This window comes from Octopus bimaculoides, chromosome 29, assembly GCF_046866305.1.
Source record: "Octopus bimaculoides isolate indiv1 chromosome 29, ASM4686630v1, whole genome shotgun sequence".
In the NCBI taxonomy this organism is placed as follows: domain Eukaryota; kingdom Metazoa; phylum Mollusca; class Cephalopoda; order Octopoda; family Octopodidae; genus Octopus; species Octopus bimaculoides.
The window spans coordinates 14,914,462-14,926,961 of record NC_142956.1 but is presented as its reverse complement, the minus strand read 5'-3'; the positions used below and the strand labels follow the sequence as shown (position 1 = coordinate 14,926,961).

General features: G+C 36.1%; 2 protein-coding genes and 1 long non-coding RNA gene across 3 annotated transcripts in view; 2 read left to right on the top strand and 1 right to left on the bottom strand.

Moving 5' to 3' along the window:
- The window catches only part of LOC106867483 (opioid growth factor receptor-like protein 1), a 95,634-nt gene extending 95,362 nt beyond the window's left edge, over window positions 1-272 (top strand). The window contains exon 6 of the mRNA XM_089345633.1: window positions 1-272. This exon is cut by the window's left edge and continues 2,507 nt beyond it. The gene's annotated coding sequence lies outside the window, so the exon portion shown is untranslated.
- Window positions 1-12,500, top strand: part of LOC149130362 (uncharacterized) — a 253,238-nt gene that overhangs the window by 231,304 nt on the left and 9,434 nt on the right. The window lies entirely within an intron of this gene.
- On the bottom strand, window positions 4,833-11,910 carry LOC106867472 (uncharacterized). Its single transcript, XM_089345632.1, has 6 exons — window positions 11,751-11,910; window positions 10,417-10,533; window positions 8,338-8,454; window positions 7,364-7,492; window positions 6,483-6,599; window positions 4,833-5,692 (listed from the first exon to the last, which is right to left on the bottom strand). The coding sequence occupies exons 1-6, from the start codon at window positions 11,770-11,772 to the stop codon at window positions 5,472-5,474; spliced, it is 723 nt and encodes a 240-aa protein (XP_089201758.1). The 5' UTR covers window positions 11,773-11,910; the 3' UTR covers window positions 4,833-5,471.

Below are 12,500 nucleotides of genomic sequence, written 5' to 3'. Positions count from 1 at the left end.
TTCTTTGCCATCGCGGCTACTGTGCATACTGGAAATCTTTTGTACATACATGAGAACTGGAAATCCTTTGTGCAGTCCCCGACAAAAACATGCATGGGAGCATTCCCACAACTAAACATTATATATGCAGAAACACAAACACATACATTCAAATTTGCTTTATATCAATAATTATGATTCTATAAATTCAAAAGAAGTCTCTGTTTGTGCGATATGTATGTATACACCTCAAAGAAAAAATTCTCGCTAATGGTAAAAAGATGTAAAAGTTATATTTTGTTTTGTTTTTTCCACCATAAAAAAGAATTTTTTTCTCCACGGTAAATAGAGTTAATTTGCCTATAGATACTGAAATATATATACATATATATATATATATATATATATATATATATATATATATATATATATATATATATATATATATATCAACTTTAAATAGAGCTCAAAATTGATCCGTTGAAAATACTTTATTGCAACAACAATAACAATAATAACAATAATAATAACAAATAATAATAATAATAAAGTTGATATATATTCAAAAACTCAACTGTGAGTTTTCTGCTAAGATTGTTAACAGATACTATATTTTTTACCAAATTTTTTGGTTAAAAAATATATATTTAATATATATATATATATATATATATATATATATATATATATATATATATATATATATACATACATGTACAGGGTGCGGCAGAAATGACGCCCTTTTTGCATTTAATAACTTTTATAGTATATAAATGTTTATTAAGTAATTTTTTATTGAATACAAATTTATTGCATTACTTAAAGAAACGAATAATAAACGAATGGAAAAAAATTCGTTTTGGGAAATTTATTGAGTATTGTTTCATTAAAACAACATGATTCAATATAAAAGGGCGTTACTTCTACTCCACCCTATATATAAAACAATTCAAATATTTCTCGGTTGATCGAAAAGAAATGACAAACAACCTTAATCGATTTTCTAATCTTATTGGGTTCTCATCAAGGGATTCTATATCATTTGAACAGTCCCAGGGAAATTAGTAACCAATTAGTTTATAAACACAATAAATGTATTATCCACAAAGGAATGGAACTGCTGCTGTGCATACCGTAAGCATTTAACCTTTTATTTATTATCGGCGGCCTGTAAACGGGGACCTCAGTTCACATAGTATCAAGGTATTATATAATATCACGTGATCACGTAATCCGCAAGACTATAGGATATCGTTATACTTCTCTGGACACATCATCTTCGGACACATCATCCTCCACACATTACATCAATGATATAGCCTCTTCACCTATATTTCTCTAAAGAAAACTTGCAAATAAGTTGACGCTGGTGGAGATTGATGCTTGGTAGTAGTAATCGTAGAATCGTGTTGGTCATGACGATGATGCTGGATAGTAGTCGTAGACTCTTGTTGCTGATGTGGCGACGGCGGTGGTCATCGTTGGCTGGACGAAGCTGTTGAAGTGGTCGCTGGAACTGCTGCTGCTGTCGTGTGGTACACGGAACAGTTCTCAGAGAGAAACTGGACCGAGACAAATTTGGCCGCCGAGTTAAAGCTATTTATAACAAACTATTGGCTCACCAGATGGTAGAAATATACTCTATCACGTGACCTTATTAGGGGCCGTGATTGGTCAGTTTGCGTTCTGGCGGGAACGGTTCGAAGAAGTTGCCGATTCGAATAATGATCAGTCACGTGATGGACAAGGAATGGGTTCTCTACTACGCTCGCATTTATTTATATTTAAATGAGAAGATTGTATGTAATGGCGATAGTAGTTTGTATCTAATGGCGGGAGGTAGTTTCACTACATAAGTATTATTCTCTGTTAAATTTTAATAAATTATTTTCTTCACGAGAAATTCCATCTATCTATCTAACTCGGTAGCTAGCTCGATACCTACCTCCATACATTCATACAAACCTACCGACCTACCGACCTACCGAGATAATGGGAGCAGCTGATGAAGGAAAATGTTCTCTATGTGGCCTGTGTGTTTTCTGTACTCGTTTATCATTTTGTCTACGCTTTGTTTGCAATGTCCTGTACCCAGATATGCATCTATATATACAGGTAGATGTAAGTTATGTACATACATGTACGTATATATGCATATAGTCATTTATTATATATATATATATATATATATATATATATATATATATATATATATATATATATATATATTATTTGATTTTAATCACCCATCCTTTTGGGATGTGATATTCGGGTGCCTTCGCATAAGTACCATATTCAAGCCTTGAATCTATATCTAAACCGTATATATATATATATATATATATATATAAATTATTTAAAATTATAATACAGGGTATCAAGAGATACCACCACGCTGAAAAAATAGCAGTCAAATCCTGACTCTAAAACCACAATAAAGAGTCAGGATTTGACTGCTATTTTTTCACCAAGGTCATCAGCTGTCGAACGCCGACGAAGGGAAATAACCCTGAAATCCGGATACGTTCGTGCTGCTGACCGAGGTGAGAGGGATAACTTCCCTTGGCAAACAGGACACAGTCGTGTGTCGATAAGCCAGCTGGAGGAGATGTCCTCCTGGGGCTAAAAGCAACAGTAACATCCACCCCTAGGGGTCAGCCACACTTAAGTGGCAATGTACTACACTTTATCGTGCAGTTACTGTTAATACTTCATTTAGAGAATTAATATATATATATATATATATATATATATATATATATATATATATATATATATATATATATATATATATATATATATATATATCAATCTATCAATTTGTCTGTCTATACATTTCTCTAACTGTCTGTCTATCTATCCATTTTCCATCTATTTCTCTATCTATCTATCTATCTATCTATTACTGTTTTACCTCAATTTCTCGCCCCGCTAAAGTGTTCACACGTGGTCAGTTATATGTTGCTCACTATTAGGCGTAAGTTTTGCTTGTCAGGTCAATTTACCATATCAAGAGGACCCCCCCCCCCCCCACAAGCGTCCAGGTTATGAAAATAATAAATTCACTAAATCGTTATACGCACAGACATTGACTGCCAAAATTTCCTATCTGTGATTTGTTGTATATAAAGATGTATACAGAACTAAAAAGAGATTAAAAAATTATACGTATTTTGGTCTTATATTTCAATATTGTTTTACCTACATTTATTCTGACCATAAAAAAAAACAATAGGCCATTTACTAGTGTGTGTGTGTGTGTGTGTGTGTGTGTGTGTGTAGGCACAGGAGTGGCTGTGTGGTAAGAAGCTTGCTTCGCAGCCACATAGTTCCAGCTTCAGTCCCACTGCGTGGCGCCTTGGGCAAGTGTCTTCTACTATAGCCTCGGGCTTGTGTATATATATATACATATATATATATATATATATATATATATATATATATATATATATATATATATATATTTATTTATTTATTTATTTATTTATTGCTAAATGTGCATGTGTGTGTGTATACACACACACACATACACACACGCACACACGGGGGAGAGAGCATAACATGAACAACACCAGCTTCAACAGACTAATCTGGTCCCTTAAAGATAGGAACGATAGCTTTACCACAGAGCGCAAGATAATTAGTACGGCTAAACCGTACAGGACAGGAGGAAATAGTTGGGAGTCGTGTTTAGAAGAAATATACCAAATCTTTACGCCAGGACACAAATTACTTAATAATAGACTAGAACATGCCATAAGGTGCTTACACAAACCTTGACGAAATTTAACACACGTAATAAGTAACTTAATATCCCATCCAAGACTGTCCTGAAATAAACTTAGAAAATCCCTCTGTTATGGAATACATTCATAAACACCAATTCAAGGAATACTGGCGGAATATTCCCATCAAAACCTCTGTCAAATATAAGCATAACATGCCGGACATTGTTGTTTGGGACAGAGGGGCAAGGATATGTACCATCATAGAGGCTATCTACCCTGCAGATATAAATCTCTCTTTGAAAATCAAAGAAAAAGTGGATATCTATAGACAACTGCTTCGAGACCTACAGCTTCTATATCCAGACTATGAATTCATATTCATACCAATAATAATTGGAGCACTGGGTTTTGTTAGTAAATGCTTAAAGGAGAATCTAGATAAACTGGGATTTTCAGAAAGAGAAACTGACCGGCTGATTCATACATTACAAGTGCAATCTGTGAGTGGAATAGTAGAAATATACAAGACTTTTCTCAAGTTCCGAATGTGAATTTGTCTGTGATAACTACATCCCAAAGATGGAGCCTTGTATCTTAGTTGGAAGCCGGTTCCCTCCTCAGTGGAAGATTTATAATAATTTTAAAAAATAGAAGAGACATACACACAAACAAAAATACCCTGCTGTTGATGTTGAAATTCCAATGAAGGAGCCTTGGATCTAGGTTAGAAACCGGTTCTTTCTCTATTGGCAGGAAATCTTGAAATAAACTGAATAATGACATACATACATACGAAGGGTACTGGGAAAGTTCCTGGTTTTGGGTCAAGAAAATACGGCATCTTCAGTAAAATATTATTTTATTCAAAATATTCCCCGCTCAAATTCACACACTTATTACAGCGGTCCTTCAGTTTTTCTAAGCCCTGTAAAAGAACTCGGAAGTTTGGGTTTCGAACCAAGCCTTTTGCGACGATAGCCTTAAAGCCAGGAACTTTTCTAACCCCACCCCATCTTCGTGTGTGTGTGTGTGTATATATATATATATATATATATATATATATATATATAGAGAGAGAGAGAGAGAGAGAGAGAGAGAGAGAGAGAGAGACGAATAAACACGATATTTTTGATTAAATTATTATTTATTTATTTAATTAATGAAACTAATCAAATAATAAACACAACAAAATATACAACAATGATGAAGCGTATGAATGACAGTGGGGTGATGGGATTGTAATCACGTGACTTTGTGTGATTGATAGACAGACAGACAGACAGACACACATACAGACAGATATACATATACATACATACATACATACATACATACATACATACAGAGAGACAGACTGTCAGACAGATAGACAAATAAATAGATAGAAAGGAAGAGAGAGAGGGGGGAGGATCTTGTGTGGCGGTCACGTAATATGTGGATAGCCTAGTCATATGATGGTTACTTAGAAAGTCACACGAGATGACTTGTTCATGAAGTAACCCAAAATGGTGTCCTCACATAAATTTCCTAAAATTGACCGGTGATTGTTTTCTATGTTCGATATATATCGGTCTTATAGATTTTATTAAAAGGCGCTGAGGGTTAGGCTATGTGTATCTGGGATTGTATTATCTAATTGTAGTAGCAGCTATAGTTGTTGCTGTTATTGTAGATATCGTTTAATTCTCACGTTGGCCTCGATTGAGCAGAATGAAAGAAAAGTAGAAATGGTATGCGTTCCATCTAAGACCTAGCCTACCGGTTTCAGCCACTTCCAGATGGTTTAAGTACTGGTAGTTTCACTTTCGGTATAACCGTTTTATTCCCTGGTATAGTGTAGTTCAGCTTCACGTTCGGCATTAGGTAACACTTATCGTCTTTAGAGGTAAACCCGTAAGGGCAATCGCAGTAGTTGGACCCTGGTGTGTTGATACACTTGAGAGGGAAGGGACATCCACCATTCTGGCATCTACATTCATCGATATCTGAAAATAAGGAGAGAGAGAAAATAACAAGAAAAGTAAGTAAAAATTTCTGAAAATGACGAAAATATACATAAATAGACGCAGACGTGATTGTGTGATAAAAAGCTTACCAACCACATGGTTCCGGGTTCAGTCCTACTGCGTGGCACCTCAGGACAACTAAAACTTTGTGAGTGGATTTGGTAGACAGAAACTGAAAGAAGTCTGTATATATGTGTATGTGTGTTTGTCTGTGTGTGTGTGTGTGTGTGTGTGTGTGTGTGTGTGTGTGTGTGTGTGTGTGTGTGTGTGTGTGTGTGTGTGTGTGTGTGTGTGTGTGTGCTGATCAAACACCAGGATTATGATACTCTTTTACTCTTTTACTTGTTTCAGTCCTTTGACTGTGGCCATGCTGGAGCACCGCCTTTAGTAGAGCAAATCGACCCCAGGACTTATTCTTTGTAAGCCTAGTACTTATTCTATCGGTCTCTTTTGCCGAACCGCTAAGTTACGGAGACAAACACATACACACATACATATATATATACATATATACGACAGGCTTCTTTCAGTTTCCGTCTACCAAATCCACTCACAAGGCTTTGGTCGGCCCGAGGCTATAGTAGAAGACACTTGCCCAAGATGCCACGCAGTGGGACTGAACCCGGGACCATGTGGTTGGTAAGCAAGCTACTTACCACACAGGCACTCCTACGCCTATATTTTGTAATAGTATGTTCTATAGTAAAATCTACACGCATGTGTGTCTGTGTGTATGAACGAGGCAATCTTAGTGATATGATTAACTTACCCACGCAGTAACGATTCATGAATATTTGATAACCATCTGCGCAGGAGCAAACGTAGGATCCGGGTGTATTGGTGCATCTTTGGCTGCAGATTCCTTTATTCTGACATTCGTCGATATCTGTTAAATAAATAAATACAAGACAAACAATAACAATGAAATTAGTTTCGAATTGTTTTGCACAAGACCTGCAATTTCGAGGGAGAGGATAAATAGATTACATTGACCACAAATTCGATTGGTAGGTTGAAAAGCGAATTCGGCTTCGGCGGAATTTGTACTCGGGACGTAAAGACGGACGAAATGCCGGTAAGCATTTTGTCTGGCGTACAAACAATTCTACCAGTTCATATCACCTTGATCAAAGAAATCAATTAAGACTAAAGAAACATTTGGAAAGCGACTGGGCTTTCTTTTCAGGCTAATAATCAAATTGATACAGAGCAGAAATGTCCCCTTCATAAGCGGCCCTCAATCTGTTTAGTTTTTAGCAATAGTATCACGGACCGTGAAGACGTACGAAATGCCCCCTTGACAATAATATTCGTTTCGACTGAAAGGTCTGAAAATTTGGGGGAGGAGTCTAGTCTATTACATCAACCACAGTACTCAACTGGTGCTTATTTTGTCGACCCCAAAAGGAACGAAAGGCAATGTCGACCTTAGCGGAATTTGAACACAGAACTTAAAAGCTAACGAAATGCCGCTAAGCAGTTTGCCCAGCATGTTAACGATTTTACTAGCTCGCCACCTAGTATTAGCAGCTGTAATCATTGTTGTTCTGTAGCTCCAGATTAGTCGTTGTTCAACAGAGCCATGATCAAAGATCTTCCAGCCGTGCCCATCCCATCTTTTATTCAAGGACTGTAAAATATTCTACTTACCAACACACTTCTTTGTCGTCTCATCCACTTTGTATCCGGATTGACAGTCACAGTTGTAGGATCCCGGGCTGTTATGACAAGAGGCATTGGACGGACAAGGGGAAGGCTTCCATAAACATTCGTTAGTGTCTGAAAATTAAAACAAAAATGTTGCTTATATAATATTTTTTTAATTCTCAAACGCGTGATAATGCTAATAAATTTAGCGTGAACAGAATAAATTATCCATACATTGCAGAAAAATACTTTACCGGCCAGCCATGAGACTCGAACTCACATCTCTGTGATTGTGCATCAAGTGCTTTATCATTAAGCTAAACTGCCCAGTAAGGAATTCTTGTGCAACTTTAGAACTTATAAATTTAGCTTCATAAGAAGCTAACGTTAAATTCAACTTACGATGAAAGTAAAATGTGAGTTCATGTGTGTGCGTGTGTGTGTGTGTGTGTTTGTCCCTCCACCAGCGCTTGACAACCGATACCGGTGTGTTTAAGTCCCCGTAACATTGCGGTTCGGCAAAAGAAGCCGATAGAATAAGTACTAGGCTTACAAAGAATGTCTTGGGGTCGATTTGTTCGACTAAAAGCTGCGCTCCAACATATATGCAGTCAAATGACTGAAACAAGTAAAAGAATAAAGGATATATATATATATATATATATATATATATATATATATATATATATATATATATATATATATATATATATATATATATGGGTGTATAGAGAGGGAGATAAGGAGAGCGAGAGAGAAAACGAGAAAGCTAAACAAAACAAGTATGTTTGTGTATATAATTATTTACACGAACACACGCGCAAAGGTACACTCACATACACACATACACACGTGTTTGCGTGGATGTGTGGATGTGTTTATGTATATGTGTGTGTGTGTGTGTGAGAGAGAGAGAGAGAGAGAGAGAGAGAGAGAGAGAGAGAGAGAGAGAGAGAGAGAGAGAGAGAGAGACTTACCAACACATTTGTTGTTTTCCTTTTGGTATCCGCGGTTACACACACAAAAGTAGGATCCTTGAGTGTTGAGGCATCGACCATTGGAAGAACAGGGGTTCTTTTCACATTCATTGATGTCTGGAAATTGAAACGAATGGATCAGAAAAAAAAAATATATGGAAGAGACAGGTGAAACAGCAACAACCATAACAGCAACTGTCGTAAATTGTCCCAAGGAAAACTCTGACCAGATTGGAGCGCTTGTTTAACCAATTCCTAAGGAAGGATCAGGTAGCTTTGTAGGTCAGAAAATCCGTCTGCTGCCAATATCTATTCTGTTGTGGTCTCAAAATGGCGTTCTTGATTATGGGCAAGATTCTTCAGATATATTTAAATCGCAACGATGGTGTATAAGTAATAACAACAAAAACGAAAGCGAGCTGGTGTGGGCGTCTTTCACGGGACACGTATTTCTGCTGCTCATTTCGTTGATTGAGCTGCAACCGTAACTCAAGACTGGACCCAGATGGGGTGCTTGGCATATAATTTTGCCGGACGCTCACAGCATTGTACCGCCTGGACAAAGCCGTTAGTAGGAAACATCTCAATATTTCTATAAAGAGTTGGACGAAGGTATTGCTTCTTAAGGAAGAATTAGGTTCTGCTGGCTAGAAAATTTATCTGCTGTCAACACCCATTTCGTGGTGGTCTCGGAATGCCGTCCTTTTTGATACAACGGCATGCGCTCAGGCTAACCCATCCTCAGATATATCTAAATCGCTGCGATGGTGTATCAACGACAACAACAAAAACGAAGGCGAACAGTTTGGGCATCTGCCGTGTGACAAGTCCTTCTGCAGCTCATCTTCTTGACTGAGCTGCAGTCATAGGTCAAGCATGGACCAAGATTGGGAGTCTGACATCTAGAATGTTTCCAGACGGTTTCAGCTGTGTCTTGCTAACTCTCATACGTCGAAGCGGTGTACGCCGCTGGATTTCGGTTGACTGGTTTGTTTACATTCTGTAAGAAAATAACGATGGTAGGTTGCGTGCCGTCGATTATTCTTTCACCCTCTTGGATGGTGTGTGTGTTTTGCTAATAATAGTATTGGTGATGGCAATAATGCGACCCTGATGAGATGGAGTATCCAGAAATTTGTAATATGTTGTAATTTGTTACAATATTTTACGAGACATCTTATGATGTGGTTTATTTTTCCGGGATACCCTATTGAAATGTGCATAGGTTTGGCTTATTGTGGTTGTTTCTGTTATTATAATTGTTGCTGCAATAAAGTATCTTCAATGCATTGATTTTGAGCTCTATCCTTTAAGAGACATGTATATATATATATATACAAAAACTCAACTGTGAGTTTTTGGCTAAGACTGTTAACAGATACTATATATTTTGTAAAATTTGTTTTATAAAAGTATATATTTAATATATATATATATATATATATATATATATATATATATATGAGTAAAAATAAATACAAAAAAAGAGTTTTGTATGATCGTGTATAGAGGAATATATTATTTTATTTAAAAGAGTTCCAACTCTGTCTGTTTTTTATGTTTTATTTATATTCTTGTAAAATTAATGTGGGATATAGAATATGGAATATATAATATAGTCTGTTACAGTCTGTCAGATACCGGCCATGATGAAATACCACAAGGTATTGAAAATAGGTATTCGCCTTTATATATTTAATCCTTTATATTGAACACTCAATATTTCATCTATTCAATAAGACATATTCCATATATTCAATAAGACATTCAATACTTCATTTCATTGTACCATCCATTTTTATATTATATATTATATATTCCATATTCTATATCCCACATTAATTTTACAAGAATATAAATAAAACATAAAAAACAGACAGAGTTGGAACTCTTTTAAATAAAATAATATATATATATATATATATATATATATATATATATATATATATATATATATATATATATATATTAGCACAATAGTAATTTGTATAAGTCGACTTACGTTTTAAACTGTAAATTTTGATAAGAAAAACTTGACTTGATTACCAGAAAATACGTTATTTGTGAAATCTAACTTACCAATACATCTCCTCCCATTTCTTTCGTATCCAGTTTTGCAAACACACTTGTAGGATCCTGGAGTATTGTGACATGTACCGAAGGGGATACAGGGTCGCATCACACACTCGTCGATATCTGAACAAAAAAAAAATTGAAACAAAATCAAAATCAGTGTATTTAGCGGACAGATTAAATTATATATTTAAGCCCCACTGCCATTTATTTAAGCCGCATCGTTATCATCATCATCATCATCACTATTACCATCATCATCGCTATTACCATCATCACCATCATCATTATTCTTTCAATACACCCCACCCCACCCCACACACACACACACACAAAAATATCAGGAGGTATACACAGGCATGGTTGTGTGTAAATCAGTTTGCATCCCAAACATATGTTTCCAGGATCTGTAGTCTTCGAATAACTTTCTTCTTTCAGGTTTTGAGAAGCCTAATTTCTCAAGATTGGCATTTAGGCAGTGCATTACATATCCCAGGGCTCCAATAAATACAGTTATAAACCCGAACTTGTAATTCGGGTAGTGTAACTAAAATTTTCTCAAAAGTTCAGTGTAAATATTTTCTTTTCTCTATTTTCTGAAAGTATTTTCTTTTCTGCTGATCGTTGTTGGCACTCCGTCGGTTACGACGACGAGGGTTCCAGTTGATCCGATCAATGGAACAGCCTGCTCGTGAAATTAACGTGCAAGTGGCTGAGCACTCCACAGACACGTGTACCCTTAACGTAGTTCTCGAGGATATTCAGCGTGACACAGAGTGTGACAAGGCTGACCCTTTGAATTACAGGCACACAACAGAAACAGGAAGTAAGAGTGAGAGAAAGTTGTGGTGGAAGAGTACAGCAGGGTTCGCCACCATCCCCTGCTGGAGCCTCGTGGAGCTTTTAGGTGTTTTCGCTCAATAAACACTCACAACGCCCGGTCTGGGAATCGAAACCGCGATCCTATGACCACGAGTCCGCTGCTCTAACCACTGGGCCATTGCGCCTCCACTCTGCTGATCATTAGCCTTATTTTGAAATCCACTGAGCAATGTATGTATGTATGTATGTATGTATGTATGTACGACTAGCTTCACAGTTTCTGTCTACCAAATTCACTAACAAGGCATAGGTCGACCCAGGGTTATAATAGAAGACACTCACCAAAATAACCATGCATGCAGTGGGATTGAACCCATAACCACGTGATAGTAAAACGAACGTCTTAACTAAAGCCATGGCTGGTAAAAAAAAGTGGTGAGGGGATAAATTTGCTTGTGTTTCGTTTTTTTCTTTTGTCTTTGAAGTTTTTTTTTTATGGGGGTGTCTGTTTTACTTACCAACACATTTTCCATCGGTCATTCTGTAACCACGTTTGCAGCCACACTCGTAGGATCCCGGAATGTTGCGACAGATCGCCGAAGAATGGCACGGATTATTCAAACATTCATTGTAATCTGAAAATAGAAGATAAATGTTACATAGACAGACACGTACTCAGTAACATTATTATAGTTTTACAGAGACGACAGTCCAGGTCTGTCTGTTCCTTTCTTATTACAAATTAACAGATGGCAAGCACCCCAATCACCCAATCGTGGATCATTTGGTAACGGGCCGCAGGGGCCACAGAGAAAGAATAAATTATATTCTATCTGTCTTTTATTGACTATCACAAATGCAGAGTGTATATATATATATATATATATATATATATATATATATATATATATATATATAGATATATATATAAAGTTAAAACTTTATGTGTGTGTGTGCGTGTGTGATATAAATATATATATGTATGATATATATATATGTATATAATATATATGTGTATATATATATATATATATATAAATGTGAGTGTGTGTGTGTGTGTGTGTGTGTGTGTGTGTGTGTGTGTGTGTGTGTGTGTGTGTGTTTGTGTATGTATGCATGTATGCATGTTTACACATCCTGCAGACTGTAATAATCAATAAAAGAGAAATAGAAATGTATATGTGTGTATATATATATATATATATATATATATATATATATATATATATATATATATATATATCAGAAGTTTGAAAACGCCACTATAT

Bases quoted from the DNA above. Each gene is read 5' to 3' on its own strand.
- LOC106867472 (XM_089345632.1), bottom strand. From the start codon at position 11,772: ATGACCGATGGAAAATGTGTTG. The intron at 10,534-11,750 runs GTAAGTAAAACA...TTTTTTGTTCAG, and splicing joins GACCGATGGAAAATGTGTTG to ATATCGACGAGTGTGTGATG. The intron at 7,493-8,337 runs GTAAGTCTCTCT...TTTAATTTTCAG, and splicing joins GGAAAACAACAAATGTGTTG to ACACTAACGAATGTTTATGG.